Genomic DNA, 16,252 nt, shown 5'->3' on the forward strand with positions numbered 1-16,252 from the left:
CCGTGTTCTCTCTCTCTCTCTCTCTCTCTCTCTCTCTCTCTCTCTCTCTCTCTCTCTCTCTCTCTCTCTTCCCCATCCTCAAGTGCAGCTCATTGGGGTTTACCGTTCCTGGGTAATGATAAATGAAAAGCTCAAGCTCTGCTTTCTTTCCCTACACCTCTCCTTTCTCCCCCATCCTGCCTTGGTCATCATTCCAATCCCCCAGATCTCTCAGATTCAAGAAATGTTGCAAGAATCCCAGAACACTTTCCAAAGCGGGGATGAGATCATGCACAGTCATGCTGGGAAAGAGCCATGCCTGGTGCTGTGGGGACAGCTTCTCCCATTTGATACATAAAGAAGAACAGACAGGAGTATGAAATAGTCAATGGAGAGTGGGGCACACAGAAACCCAGGGAGTCACTGATGTCCTTTTAGCATCCAATATCCTAGCTCCTCTTTTTAAGTCATTTTTCAGTCATATCCCATTCTCTGTGACCTGATTTGGATTTTTCTTGGCGAAGATACTGGAATGATTTGCCATTTCCTTCTCCAGCTCATTTGACAAGTGAAGAAATTGAGGCAAATGAGGTTAAGTGACTTAGCCAGGATCACACAGCTTTTATTGGAGGCAAGATTTGAATTCAGGAAGGCGAGTTTTCTTGATTCTAAGCCTAGTGTTCTATCCACAATAATACCTCAATTTCTTCTAGGTTGCCTGATAATTTTCAGTGCAGTAGGAAGAACTCTGTCTCTCAAGTTAGAGAACCTTGCTTTAAATTCCCTTTCTACTTACTCCCTATGTGACCTAGGAAAAAATCACTTAACCTCCCTGGACCTCAGTTTCCTCATCTATAAAATGAAGGGGTTGGATCAGATGGACTCTGAAGTACCTTTGAGCTCTGGATCTAGGATTTCTGGCTCTCTCCCAGGGAAAAGACTCTAGTGCAGTGATGGCAAACCTTTTGGTGACTAAGTGCCCAAACTACAACCCTCATAACACTTGTGAACCTCCCCTTTACCCCAGACAGGGGAGGGAGGAAGTACCCCATTGGGCTGCTGGGCAGAGGGGTGGGCGATGTGAGAAATGTCCTCAGGCATGGTGGAGAGGGGGTAGGGAGTAGCCCCCTCTGGCAAATGTGTTATAGGTTTGCCAACATGGCTTTAATCCATCTGACAATGCTAACAGAACAAAAGTGGATCAGCACAGGATTTCTGGAACATGAACCTTCCTCTCATTTAGACTTTTCCTTGCTCCCATCCCCATAGGCCACAGACAAATGCTAAGACCTGTACCCCTGTGAGAAATGGGTGAGATGAAGATTCTCTCATTTTTAGTCCTCTAATTCATGGGATGGTCAGGTAGGTAATGCAGTGGATAGAGGGTCAGAGCTGGAGTTAAGAAGACCTGAGTGCAAATCCAGCCTCAGACACTTACTAGTTGTGTGACCCTAAGTAAGTCCCATAACCCTGTTGACCTCAGTTTCCTCATCTGTGAAAATGAAGTGGAAATGGCAAACCGCTTCAGTGTCTTTGCCAAAAAAAAAACCCTAAGTGGGGTCGTAAAGGATCATACACAACTCAAACAACTTAAAAATAATGACAACAAAATTCATGAGATGAGAAAGGAGGCACATCTGTGAGAGATTAAAGCAAATGGAAGTAAACCTTGAGCAGAACTTGGGAATTAGGTTCTATCTCTAGACAGAGCAGCAGCCTGAATTCTCTTGACTCTAACCTCTCTGCATCTCGATTTCTTCATCTGTGAAGTGGGAGGATTGGACTATTTGGCCTCTGAGGTCCCTCCTATCTCTCAGACTATAATACTATGGCACCCCGACTATGAGGGAGAGAGATTAAAATATCTCTTCTGTAATTCTTTTTGTTTCTCAGTAATGTAGGAACTTTCTGACTCACTATCTGAAAGTGTCAGAAAAACTTTTCTGGGGGATATATCAACCTGCTGCTTTTCTTCAGAGCCTAGAATGCCATAGAATCATGAATATTCCAGAAGGGATAGAGATAACAATGATGATTATAAAGTACTAACTACATATTTAAATATCAAAAATATTATATTTGATCTTCACTATAAACTTGTCAAACATATAATTCCTATCCTCATTTATAAGGAAATAGACTCAGAGAGGTTAAGTGATTTGCCAAGGCTCAAAGGTAGAACTTGAACTCTTAAACTCTGGCATTCTTCCCATTCCATCATGCTTCCTTTCCATCTAATCCCATCCCTCTTCTAGTCCCATCTCTTTACTATAGAAAGAAGAAATCTGAGATCTAAAGACAAGAAGTGACTTACCCAAGGCCATACTGTTATGATCAGTTTGAGATTTGAACCCAGGTCTTCTCGACTCCAATGTAGCACTTTCCATTACATTATCATGCCTCTCCATTTGGTTTACCCATTCACCAAAGAAAGTAGGAACCTTATCCTCATCATTATTTGGAAATGATTAAAGCTATTAGAACTGCTACCAGATATATTACTGTAGTACAATTGTTCATATTTCAATATAATTGGTTTCTTTATCGATCCCTTGTGTTTAATTTTATACATATAAAAATGATATTCTGAATAGGGGACCATAGGCTTCACCAAATTGCCAAAGAGGCCCATGATTCTCTTGAGCAGGATAGAATAGTATTCTTCCTTTTCATTGACCTTCCTACTTTCTATTCACCCCATCTGTGAGTCCTGGTGGGTAACTGAGTGGTAGAATAATCTACAGCCTGGGTATGAGGCATCATAATAAATTACCAAATTAATAACTTGGAAGCTTTTTTTTTCTGGGCCCAAAGACAGGGAGTGATCTGCCTAAAGCCATATAAATTGTTGGTTATGAGCAGCTAAGATTAGAATCGAGGGATCCTGACTCCCAGCCCAAGGCATTCCCAGTTAAGTGCATCCTAAAGCCTCCAGCAGTTGTCTGAATATTTAGCACCACACAAAGGAAAGACAGGGAGCTGGGTACCAAAAGGGATCCTGAAGACATGAGAAGCTGACAGTATTGTTAAAAGGGAAGGGATGACTCATTCTCTCAGGCGTACAAACCCGGGCTGGCCTGTCATCTGTGCCTCTCGGATCTAGGTCTGAGTCCCTCAAATGGGAGTGATCCAAATTCTTCACCATTCTAGCAATCAGCTCCCCCATGCTACAACCAGGAGAGGTCCCATAGGTCATGTTTGTACCATCCTGAAGACATGTAAGGAGGGAGATGGGACAGTGAAAGAAGAATGGGGGGGAGGGGGAGGGAAAGAGGACAGAAAGGAAACAAGGAATTCATTAAGGACAGAAGCAAACTCAAATGAGAAAAAAGAGGAAAATAAAAGCTCAAAGAGTGAAAGGGGAAAAGATGGAAATAAAGCAATGAAGGAAAATATGTAGAGAGAACTCTGTTCTTGCCTGGTGTGGAATGAGGAATATTGCATTTATTGGTCCCACTGACCTCAGGATACTAGATGGAAATGGTGCTCATTCAGGTAAATCCCAGAGTGGAGGGGAAGATGCCTAGCCCAGAGAAGGATGTCAAATAGGAGGAGTGACAAGAGCGACACATTTAGGAGTTGTGGAAAGGACTGGAATTCCACTTTATTTTTTTGTTCAAAAGAGGTGGTGAGGTAAAACTAATAAGCCTTGAGCATTTATTCCACATGTAAAAAGGTATGCTCTCCTTCCCTCTAGACCAGATGTTCTTAATTTGGGGTCTACACACTCCCAAAGGGTATTATTTCAGGAGTTTTAGGAACCTCATAGAGAAAAATATTTATTTTCACTAACCTCTGATTGAAATTAGACATTCCTTTCATTTGAACATAAGCAGTGCATTATGGTAGTATTTGCTGTACTGATGATTTTGTCACCAATAGAAATTACATTTTCATATCACATAACAGATGTTGAAGATATCTCTAAATATTACTTTTTAAAAAAACCTTTACCTTCCATCTTAGAATCAATACTGGGCATTGGTTCCAAGGCAGAAGAGCAGTAAGGGCTAGGCAATCGGGGTTAAGTGACTTGCCCAGGGTCACACAGCTAGGAAGTGTCTGAGGCTAGATTTGAGCCCAGGACCTCCCATTTCTAGGCTTGGCTCTTTATCCACTGAGCCACCTAGTTGTTCCCCTAAGTATCACTTGTGTTCATCATTATTTTGAAATTATTAACGTTATTAGACTTTCCATTAGCTATATTAATATCATAGATTTTTTTCTATTTCATTAACTATTTCAGCATAATTAGTTTTCTTTGTAGTCCTATGTATTTTATGCATTTTAAAATACTAATTGGAGAAGACCTGAAGCTTCACCAAACTGCTAAAGGGTTCAGAACACACATACACAAGATTAAGTATCCTGCCTTTTCACTGATCTTCTTACTTCCTCTCTATTTGCCCATTCCTGAGCACTGGCAGGTAATTGAGAAGTAAATTGGTCTATAATTTGGGGATAGGTAACACTATAAGGCACCAAACAAATGACCTAGACATTTTTTTTTTCCTCCAGGAGACAGATGTCCATACGGCCATGAGAATATGAGAACTTCCCATGACAACTGTTATGAAAGGTTCATATCTAGAGAATTCTCAATTATTTGGACTGACGCCTATTCAAACTCAAGATTAGGAGCATACCCACAATTAGAAAGGAATCCTCTGGCTCTCCATGAGACAGGGCCAGTTCCTGCTTGCCCTTATTGGGCGATTTCTGAGTGGACATTAATGCTATCCCCAATGAAGGCATCTTGTGGCTATCCATTTACCAATGGGCTTTGCCCACCTGGATGCCCTTGAACTCACATCAATGGAGCAGCCCATGAGGGAACCCCTCTCAATAGCTTTCTTCATGATCTTGTACATGTCTCTGGGAGCATCCTTGATCTCAAAGAACTCTGTCACTCCTCCAGTGAAGTCCTCCATCGCTTCTGTGGTGTTGCCGCCTTTCAGGGCTTCGTAAGAGCCATGGAGCCTTGGGGAGAATAGGAGGGAAGATTTAACAGCACAAAGTTCTAGGGTAATGTGACCCACATGGCTCACTTGAGGTTCATGGCTCACATGAACTAGAGCTAAGGGGACCTCTGACTTTCAAGCTTCAGAGAAAGCTTCCACTGGTCCAAGCCTGGGCCACTGTAGAAATGGCACAAAGTTGCTATGGGAATCCATAGGGTAAGTAGGTAAAGGTTTTACTTCTATTAGAGAATTTTTAAAACATAAAGCTGTATGCAGTCTGGAGAGACTTTACTTTTTTTTTTAAACATTTATTAATATTTATTTTTAACATGGTTACATGATTCATGCTCCTACTTTCTTTCCCCTTCGCCCCCCGCACTCCCCCCACCCATGGCCGATGCACATTTCCACTAGTTTTGTCATGTGTCCTTGATCAAGACCTATTTCCAAATTGTTGATAGTTGCATTGGTGTGGTAGTTTCGAGTCCACATCCCCAATCATGTCCACCCCGACCCATACGTTCAAGCAGTTGTTTTTCTTATATGTTTCCTCTCCTGCAGTCCTTCGAGACTTTACTTTTGATTATTTCTATTGACATTTTTGTTCTTTAAGTTCTCTTAATTCCAGGCCTGGCACTCTATCCACTGAGCCATCTAGCTGCCCCAATATATTTTGTTTTAAAAACACATTCATTTCACGAGGCAGCTAAGTTAGCTCAGTGGATTGAGAGCCAGGCCTAGAGATGGGTTCTAGGTTCAAATCTGGCCTCAGACACTTCTTAGCTGTCACTTAACCCCCACTGCCTAGCTCTTACCACTCTTCTGCTTTAGAAGCAAGACACAGTATTGATTCTAAGATGGAAGGTAAGGGTTTAAAAAAATGTTTTTAAACTCCAAAACATCTTCATTTCTAAATATATCCCTTTTCCCTTCCCATCCCAGAGAGCTGTAAAAAATAAAATGAAAGAAATGCTTAAAGGAAAAAGGAGACAGTTCAACAAAACTAAAACAACCAAGTCTGATCACATATTCAGTATTTCACATACAACATCCTTCCACCCCCCTACCCCCCACCCCTGCACAGAGGGAGGTATATTTTCTTCTCTTTTCATTGAATCTTGGCTTCATTTATGAAATGATCCTCAGTTTCACAGTTGCATTCTTTGTCTCTCTGTCTCTGTCTTTCTCTCCCTCCCTCTTTCTCTCCCTTTCTCTCTCTCTCTCTCTCTGTCTCTCTGTCTCTCTGTCTCTCTCTCTCTCTCTCTCTCTCTCTCTCTCTCTCTCTCTCTCTGTCTCTCTCTCTGTCTCTCTCTCTCTCTCTCTCTCTGTCTCTCTCTCTGTCTCTCTGCCTCTGCCTCTCTCTCTGTCTCTGTTTCTCACTTTGTCTCTCTGTCTCTGTTTCTGTCTGTCTGTCTGTCTGTCTCTCTCTCACCTGACTCCCCCAAAAGAGGCTTGTGTTATGGGGCCTGAGGTGGTTTCTACAACCCAGCTCCTCTTACTTTGCATAGGCCTTCTCCAGCAGAGCACTCCAAAATTCATTGCGATGATTGGATTTGGTGAAGACCAGCTGGTTGTTATAGGTTGGAAGACAGTCATCAATAACCACATCTACCCAGTCTCCATAGCGCCAGAACTAAAGGGAAACACCAATCAGTAATTAATCAATAAAGATTTATTAAGTGTTTACTATGTACCAGGCACTCTGCTAAGTGAAGGGAAAGAAAAAGAAACAAAAGACAGTCCCCGCCCTCAAGGAGCTTACAATCTAATGGGAGAGACAATATGCCCATAAATATATACTAAAGTTATTTACAAGACAAATAGGATATAATTAAAAGAGAGAAGACAGTGGAATTAAGAGGGATTAGGGAAGGCTTCTTCTGTAGTAGTGATGGGCAAACTTTTTAAAGAGGGGGCCAAAGGAAAGGAAATGCTCATCTGTCAGTCTGTTTCTAAGGCAACTCTTTCAAAGTTTCATTGTACTGTATTCTCCTCATTGTATTTGTCAGATTAGGAATAATGTCGTGCAGCTGGATAGAACATTTCAGGGGGCTCATCTGGCCGGCAGGCCGTAGTTTACCCATCACTGCTCTAGAACATAAGATTTTAGTTAGGATTTAAAGGAAGCCAAGGAGGTCAATAGAGAGGAGGAGGGAGAGTTCCAGGCATGAGAGACAACTAGATTTGTCTGCGTCAGCCTCAGGACCCTTGATGAACATGACCTCTAGTTTAGCAATCCTAAATTATCTCTGACCGTGATTACTTAGATTCAGATAAATTGGTTTTTCTTTGTCTTAAGTTTCATGTGAGGCAGCTAAGTGGACCTAGAGTCAGGAATACGTGGGTTCAAATCCAACCTCAGATATTTACTAGTTGTGTGACCCTGGACAAATCACTTAAGTTCTGTTTGCTTTAATCCATGGAGAAGGAAATAGTAAACCATTCCAGTATCCTTGCCAAGATAATTCCATGAACAGTATTGTTGTCCACTGGGTCATGAAGAGTTGGACATGACTAAACAATAAGTTTTTTTTTTTTTAACCCTTAACTTCTGTGTATTGGCTCCTTGGTGGAAGAGTGGTAAGGGTGGGCAATGGGGGTCAAGTGACTTGCCCAGGGTCACACAGCTGGGAAGTGTCTGAGGTGAACAATAAGTTTTATGTACATCATCTTGCCTTCCCAAATGGACTATAATATCCTGGAGGGCAATTAACACACTTTTTTACTTCCTTTGCATCATCTACAATGCCTCGCATAGTACTGGGTCCAGAGTAGCTATTCACTAAATATCTTTTGAATTGAACTGAATTAATACAGGAGGTAAGATGGTATGGGATTTGCCTTGTGTAGAAGTCCATCTCTGATTCCTCTTGATCTGGGACCCTAGACAGTGACTAGACAGTCATTTAGTATCTCAGTGTCCCCAGGCAACTTTTTTTTAAAACCCTTCCTTCTCTCTTAGAATCAATACTGTGTATTGGTTCCAAGGCAGAAGAGTTGTAAGGGCTAGGCAATGGGGGTTAAGTGACTTGCCCAGGGTGACACAGCCAGGAAGTGTCTGAGGTCAGATTTGAAGCCAGGACCTCCCATCCCTGCTCTTGGTTCTCAATCTACTGAGCTACCCAGCTGCCCCCAACGCTTTAAGATTTTAAATTGCAGAACAGGTGCCCACTTGAGGGAACATCCACAATGAAAACTCCCTAGCGCAATGGAATCACAGATTTAGTACAAAAAAAAGGGGACAAGAAATACCTAGGCCTTGGGCCAACATGGATTGGTTGGATTGTTGGAAGGTTCTATCCATGAGAGCACAGAATAGCTCTCCTGGCTAGGGACAGGCAATAATTGAGGCTGATTTTCTTATATCTGTAAGGAAAACAGGTTTAAAATGAAGAGGAGGAGATGGGGGGAGAGAGCATGTGGTGGCTATAATAACCATATTAAACAAATAATTTAAATGAAGAGTATAATTTTTTAGAAATGTCCATTGTAGATGCAAAAGGCTTAGTGTCATCTCCTTTCCTAATCATAGCTAATTTTTCTACAGCACTTAATGGTTTGCAAAGCTCTTTACACAGATTATCTCTGGAATGGGGGCTGGTGAGCAGGTTTGGTTGATGTTCTCTCTATATGGAAGAGGCTGGAGAACCTGCTCCTAGAATGGCATGATGACCTGGAATGGAAGGGCTTTGTTTCTGTATTTGGAACCCATGAAGACATTTGTATAATTGTCTCTGGGCTGCTAAGCGTGTTATAAAGAGGAGCCTTCTTTGATTGGCTGTTGAACTGGTCCTGGGGTGCATTCCAACGACCCCAACCAGCCAAAGCAAGTCTCTTGTCTCTCATTACTGCCTGGCTGTGTTCAAGGGAAGAAGCAGGGAGGGACTCTGCTCAGGAGAGAGATGCCTTGAGCTTGCCACTGGGGCCATGTGAACCATGAACACAGCCTTGCTGCTGCTTCTTTCTCTGTTGTGTTTATTCTTCCTGCTTTTAGCAGGGGGAATATTAGAGATGGCTATGACTTTTTGAAATCTGGAAGGTCCAAATGGTGAGTTCAGAGGCCAAGAGCTGGAGTCCATGTCAAGCCAAATGGTAAGAAGCAAAGTATCAAGCAACCTTCATAATCCACAAGTTCTTCCTAGAGGCTGCTTTGGTTCTAGGTCAGTCTGTGAAATGAATATCCAGTTTGATCTTTGACCTGTTCTAGTGTAGACCTGAGACCCTCAGGCAGTTTCAGAACCAATTTGGAAGTCTTCTAGACTTCAGGCTAGGCCTCCCAACCCTGGAGCTAGCCTAGAACTGTGCTAACTTCCAGAGATATTTGAGATACCATCAACCCTAGCATTTTATATCATGAAATGTTGTCCTGAATACTTTAATATGTCTGTATGCAGTTTATTCATTCATTCATGCATTTATTTAACAGGTATTTATGGAATGTCATTATGTACAAAGAACCATGTCAGGCATATTGGAGATACAAAGAAGCATGGGAGATAGACCTTGCCCTGCAGAAGACTATAATCTGGGTAGAGATATAACATGTGTTCGCAAAGCTAGGATATAAGGCAGGTAGAACATATATACTTACATACATATATACTTGATACATTTTCCATGTGGTCATTTATATTTCAGAAATCAGAAAATGCTACAAAGTCAAGGCTTGATTTATCATGTTATTGATTGTCTAAAGTTAAGAAATTGAGGGAGAAAATAATAAAAATGCAGATTAAACTTAAAAGCAAGTCATGAGTACTTTTTTCTCCTAAAGAGCTGGTTGTTAAACATTTACCATCATACCCCTCAATAGATCCTTTTCAGCTCAGGGGAGAAGTTTGGATTAAGAGGCTAAACACTTTGGTTATCAAATTCTAATATTGTCCAAATTTGAAGGGCTAAGATAATTCTGATCAATACGATGATCCAGGACAATACCAAAGGATCCAGAATGAAAAATGCTATTGACTTCCAGAGAGAGAACTAAGAAATCTGAGTGCATATTGAAGCATGCTTTTTAAAAAATTCCTTTGTTTTTCTTGTTGGTTCATGAGTATGCCTTCCTTTGCAACATGGCCAATATAGAAGTATGTTTTGTATGATTTGACATGTATAATTGATATGATATCATTTGCCTTTGCAAGTGACAGTGGAGAGGCTGGAAAGAGGGAGATTATTTAAAACTCAAAAATTTTTTTAAGTTAATTTAAAAAATTTTACATGTAATTGAGAATTATTTAACAAAATAAATAAAATATATTTTGAAAATAGAAAGGCAAAGTTAGGCGAGCAAATAGTTAATTTTTGCTTCTACCAGCCAGGGTAATGGGAATATGAGAAGTGTGAGAGTAGAGACTACTTTTATTCTTTTTAAAAAGCATTATTTATTTATTTTTAATATTCTTTAAAAAAAAAACCAAACCCTTACTTTCCATCTTAGAATCAATACCAAGTATTGGTTCCAAGGCAGAAGAGTAGTAAGAGCTAGGTGATGGGGTTAAGTGACTTGCCCAAGGTCATATAGCTAGACAGTATCTGAGACCAAATTTGAACCTAAGCCACCTCACTGCCCCTTGACATTCTTTTCTTTTAAAAAATTTTTTTTCCTTTCTCCCCAATTATATTTAAGTACAGTTTCCAACATTTTGAAAAGAATTTTGAGCCTTGAATTCTATTCTCTCCTTTCCACCCTGGCCCGCTGAGACCTTAACATTCTTTTAAAAAATATTTCAACTTTCAAATTCTCTTCCTCTCTCCTGTTCCTCCTCCACCCACTGTGAAGGCAAGCAATATGGTGTCAATTATACATGTGAAATCATGCACACTACATTTCCATGTTGGCCATATCACAAAAAATCCCAAAACAAGTAAGTGAGAAAACTACACTTCTATACTTTAGTTTGTAGTCAGAGTTCATCTGTTCTTTTTCTGGAGGTGGAGAGCATTTTTCATCATGAGTCCTCTAGAACTGAATAGACTATTTTTTGCTTCTCTTTGTGTCCCTAGTACTTCATACAAGGTTTGGCAAAGAGTAGATGCTTAATAAATGTTAGTTTATTAACATTATATTATAGACTGACTGACCGACTGAAGATGGATCTCCTCTAGGTAGAAGGCCCAGAATTGTAATCCGAGGCATTTGAGAATTCTGATCAATGCAATAATAATTCCCAAGAGCTACCCACCTTTGGCCAGAGAGGTGATGGTCTCAAGATGCAGAATGAGACAGTTTGGGATATGGACAATGGGGAAATTTGCTTTGCTTAATTATGTATATTTGGTTTTCTTTTATTCTTTCATTATGTATACATGGTTTTCTTTTTCTTTTCATATGAGGGTGGGAAAAGGAAGGAGAGAAAACAAATACTCGTTAATTGAAAATAATTAATTTTTTTTAAAAGGAAGTGAATTGGGGGCAGCTGGATGGCTCAGCAGATTGAGAGCAGAGCCTAGAGACAGAAGGTCCTTGGTTCTGATCTGGTTTAATAACCTTGGGCAAGTCACTTAACCTCTATTGCCTGCCTCTTATTGCTCTTCTATTTTGGAACCAGTACACAGTATTGATTCTAAGGCAGAAGGTAAAGGTTAAGAAAAAAAAAAGAAGTGAATTATAACTATCAAATAAGGGGGTCATCACACTTGATGACCTCTGAAGTTCCTTGGAGCCCTAGACCTATGATGGACCCATAGTCCTGCCTTCAACAGTCTTGGCTTATCTAACACATCTTGGTGAGATATGGACACTTCTCACAAATGTTAAAGAATTATTTTGGTTTAATTGACCAACAGAGTGATTTATTTATTCATACTTCATATTCATGCTTTGTAAAACAGCAAATGCCAGCAAAAGGCTTTCAAGTAAACTATGAACTTAGTATACACCCAATTTTAATGTGAAGTGCAAAGACAGCTGTAGCCTCTGCCCTGGGGTCCCTTGTATCTATGTGACCCCTGCAGATTCTCTGGAGGGTTAAACATAGTTAAATAGATTTTGGAAGATATTTGGGAAGGACCATAAGCTTCAGCAGAGCCCCAGCAGCTGGAGAGGTTAAAATAGACTGACCTGCCATTGCACAGGATGTTTCCTTCCTGCTTCATCTGGAGCACATGGTGGAGCTGAACTTTCCAACAATAAAAAAGATCATAGGCTGGGCAGAGACAGACACCTGTTCTCCCACCTTCTTCCTCTCTCTGCCCTTCCCCTCCCACCAATAGGAAGGGTTTGCCCATATCTATTTTCCTTCTTTGTCTTGTGGAAAAGGCTGTACAAGGAATTCTAGTTCAGTGCTCCCCCCTCATTTTAGATAGATAGATAGATAACTGACAGTTAGATGGATGGGTGGTGAATAGATAGATAGATAGATAGATGATAGGTAGATAACTATGTATTTAGTGTGATAGGAAGATAGGTATGTATCTACAGATAGGCACAGATAAGCAGATAAATAGGTAGATAGATGGATAGAAATATAGCTAGGTAGGTAGATGGATGGATGGACAGGAAGATAGACAGACAGATAGCATACAAATAAGTAGATGATAGGTAGAGAGGGGCATAGTGAAAACTGAGGTTGATGGATACGGTTGGATGAGTCTATAGTTGAAGTTGGTTTGTGAGTAATGAGAGAATTAGCTCTGCCTAAGTCCCTATTCCTCTTTTGCCCAATATCTCCAGACTGAGACCCGGAGTTGTTCATGTCTGCTCCTTATATAGGCAATTTCCAACTGCCCCGGCTCATGCCAGGCTCATGCCAAGCTCATGCCACCTCAGTTCATTCTGCATTCTAAGCAGGTAACTGACTATCACTCTTGACCCAACATGGCTGCCATTAAATTTCTTTACAATTAGTAGATAGATAGGTAGGTAGACAGACAGATGGAAGGACGGATGGATGGATGGATAGATATATAGATGAATGGATAGACAGATGACAGATAGATGAAAGATAGATGGATAGACAGATGGATGGGCAGGTAGGTAGACAAGTAATGGATGGTTGGATAGATAGATAAGCAGATAGCAGATAGGTAGATGAATGATTAGATAGATTAATGAATGGATGGATAGATAAATTAGATAAGTAGATAGGCATGTAGGAAGATAGATGATAGGCATATAAATAGGGAGATGGTATGGAGAGAGATAGCTAGGTGAACAGGCAGATAGATGTATGGTTAGATATATGGATAAATAGACAGCAGACAGGTAGGTGATGGATGGGTAGAAAGACAGGTGATAGGCAGATAGATAGATGTATGTATGCATGTATGGATAAAAGGATAATTAGATAGGTTGGTAGGTATGGAGAGAGAGAGAAAGAGAGAGAGAGAGAGAGAGAGAGAGAGAGAGATCATAGTAAATACTTAGCATGTGTCCAGGCTTCTAGCAATATTATGCTAACCATTGGAAATACAAATTCAAGCAAAAAATAAGACAGATGAAGATACTAAGGTCCAAAGGGGTTAATTGAATTGCCAAGAGTCGTATCTGTGGTAAGAAGCCAAGCTAGGATGTTATCCTCGGTTTTCTGACTTCAAATCCAATAATCAATAGACATCACGACATCTTCCTCATTTATCTGCTCTCAAAGGCCCAGCGCCTCACCTGGAAATGGAAGATCCCGGCATAGTTTTCAGTGAAAGTCTGATCATGGGGGATAACTCGGAAAAGTAGTCGCTCATTCAGAGTCAGACAGGCAATGGCAGCCAGGAACCAACAGTCCCCTATATGAAAGGAAAAGGGAGCAAAAATAATAATAGCTGGCATTTATATGTGGCTTTAAGGTTTGCAATATACATTACATATCAAGACAACCCTGAGATAGGTGTTTTTAAAAGCACTTAGCACTGTCTGGCACATAATAAACATTGCATAAACGTTAGCTATTATTATTATCTCCATGAGGAATGATAACTTTCATTCATATAGTGCCCATTATATGCCAGACACTGTGCTATATTTTATTTTATTTAATTAAAAAATTTTTTTAACCCTTAACTTCTGTGTTTTGGCTCATAGGCGGAAGAGTGGTAAGGGTGGCCAATGGGGGTGAAGTGACTTGCCCAGGGTCACACAGCTGGGAAGTGTCTGAGGCCAGATTTGAACCTAGGACCTTCCATCTTTAGGCCTGACTCTCAATCCACTGATTGAGATCAACCCAGCTGTCCCACTGTGCCACATTTTAAATGTGACAAACTGTCATGGAAAGATATGGATACCAGAACTGTCATACAACTTTGGAACAAATATAATTTATCTGATTATAGATAGAAAATGAACATTTGATTATTTATCATTGCAGATTAGGGTTTGTTGCGGAGAAGAACCAGGACTAAACACAGAAAAGATACCTAGATATCAGAACTGTATCATCTGATTGTGAAGCTGGAAGTAATATAAGACATTTGCTGTTGAGGAATAAGTCTAGCTGAGCAGATGAACAGTCTGGAAGCAGAGAATCAGAGAAGTACCTCAATGAATTGATTAATTTGTCTGAGGTGTCAGTATGGGTGGCCACCCCTTACATTTATTATAGACTTAGAGTTGGAAGGGACCTTCTTAGTCATTTAATACTATCCTCTCATTTTACAGAAGTAGTGGCTGGGGCCAAGAGAGATCAAGTGACTTATCCATGGAAAGTAAGAACATGAATCATGTAACCATGGAAAATTTTTCTAAAAAATAAATGTTAAAAAAAATAATAAAAAGAATCTGCCCCTAAAATTGTATTCAGTGGTATACAATGGTAGCAAAAGTCAATCAATCCTAGGGGGCAGTGAGGAGGCTCAGTGGATACAGAAAGAGTGAGGCCCAGAGATGGAAGGTCCTGGGTTTAAATCTGGCCTCAGATATTTCCTAGTTGTGTGTCCCTGGGCAAGTCCTTTGACCCCCATTGCCTAGCCCTTACTGTTCTTCTGCCATGGAACCAACACAGAGTATTGGTTCTGAGATGGAAGATAAGGGTTTAAAAAGAAAAAAGTCAAACATTCTCTTCTGGCACTGTCTGGCCCTCTCTTGGCCCCAGTATGTGAGAGCTCTGGGCAATCTCCCACCTAAATCGCCTTGGCAGATGTCAGTTCTGTTGGCTCCACCAATGATAAACCTGGGATTCTCGCAGATTTCCTGTGAGGAGAAAAAAAAACAACACAGATCAGTAAGAAGCAATTTGGCACCTCTTAAATTTGTGGGACATGGCCTGATAGCTGCATCAGTGTATTTTCCTATTCCCTCTAAAATCAGATATAAACTCTGCTTGGTATTTCAAGAGCTTCATAGTCAGGTCCCAATCTACCTTTCCAACCTCATTATATATAGCTCCTTTCCACATATTCTTTTGTTTAGTCATACTGGCCTTCTTTCTGTTCCTCTCACATGACACTCCAATCTCCCAGCTTTATCCCCCTTTCTAGAAAACCATCCTCACTATTGCTTCTCGGAATGGCTCATATTTTTTTTACAGAACTCAACTCAAGCATTTCCTTCTACATGAAGCCTTTCTTGATCCCTCTCCTCTAGTTGCTTATAAATTCTCCCTTCCAAAGAGACCTTGATTTTCCTTTGCATATATTCATATATATGTATATATGTATCTATATATGTATACGGATCAAATGAGACACCATGTTATAACGTGCTTTATAAACCTTAAGGTCTTATGTAAATAATATCTATTGTTATATATACATTTTTCTCTCCAGATAAATGTAAAGTCCTTGAGGGCAGGGACAGTTCCATTTTTGTCATTATATACCCAGAATGTAGCACAACATTTGATAGATAATAGATATTTATTGAATGCTTACTGTTGATTGATTCCTCCTAGAGCTCAGGCTAAGCAAAGTTAACCACTGACCCAGCACCATACTCTTTCCCCCCACCCCTGCTTAAATAAAAAGAAATAGCTAAAGAAGTCCAGGGTTGGAAGGTCATCTAGTTCAACTCAAGAGTGTGCTGGTAAATATTGAACAACCAGCTCTTGAGAAAATGAACATAAGTATGACACATTTGCTGGAAAAGAAAATGGCAAACCTCCAGTGTCTTTGCCAAGAAAACCCCAAGTAGAGTCATGAAGAATTAGATATGATTGAAATGACTGAATAACAACAACAATAAATGATATACTTAAAAGTACAATCTTTTTTTAAATTCAATTTTATTTTATTTTTATTTCTGAATTTTCTTCTTCCCCTCTTTGCCTCCCCACCCATTGAGGCCAGAAAAATAAAAACTATTACAAATATATATATATATATATGTATATATACACACACACACACACACACACACACACACACACACACACACACACACA

The 16,252-nt window shown here is 40.2% G+C and overlaps 1 protein-coding gene across 1 annotated transcript in view; it reads right to left on the bottom strand.

Moving 5' to 3' along the window:
- The window catches only part of CAPN3 (calpain 3), a 79,934-nt gene that overhangs the window by 28,455 nt on the left and 35,227 nt on the right, over window positions 1-16,252 (bottom strand). Inside the window, exons 2-6 of the mRNA XM_044665105.1 lie at window positions 14,994-15,063; window positions 13,546-13,664; window positions 6,440-6,573; window positions 4,771-4,959; window positions 1,885-1,895 (exon numbers count right to left, since the gene is read on the bottom strand). Of these exons, the coding sequence (XP_044521040.1) occupies window positions 1,885-1,895; window positions 4,771-4,959; window positions 6,440-6,573; window positions 13,546-13,664; window positions 14,994-15,063 (523 nt within the window). The remainder of the gene's footprint in view (window positions 1-1,884; window positions 1,896-4,770; window positions 4,960-6,439; window positions 6,574-13,545; window positions 13,665-14,993; window positions 15,064-16,252) is intronic.

The sequence above is a fragment of the Gracilinanus agilis genome, chromosome 2 (assembly GCF_016433145.1).
Source record: "Gracilinanus agilis isolate LMUSP501 chromosome 2, AgileGrace, whole genome shotgun sequence".
Classification (NCBI taxonomy): Eukaryota; Metazoa; Chordata; class Mammalia; order Didelphimorphia; family Didelphidae; genus Gracilinanus; species Gracilinanus agilis.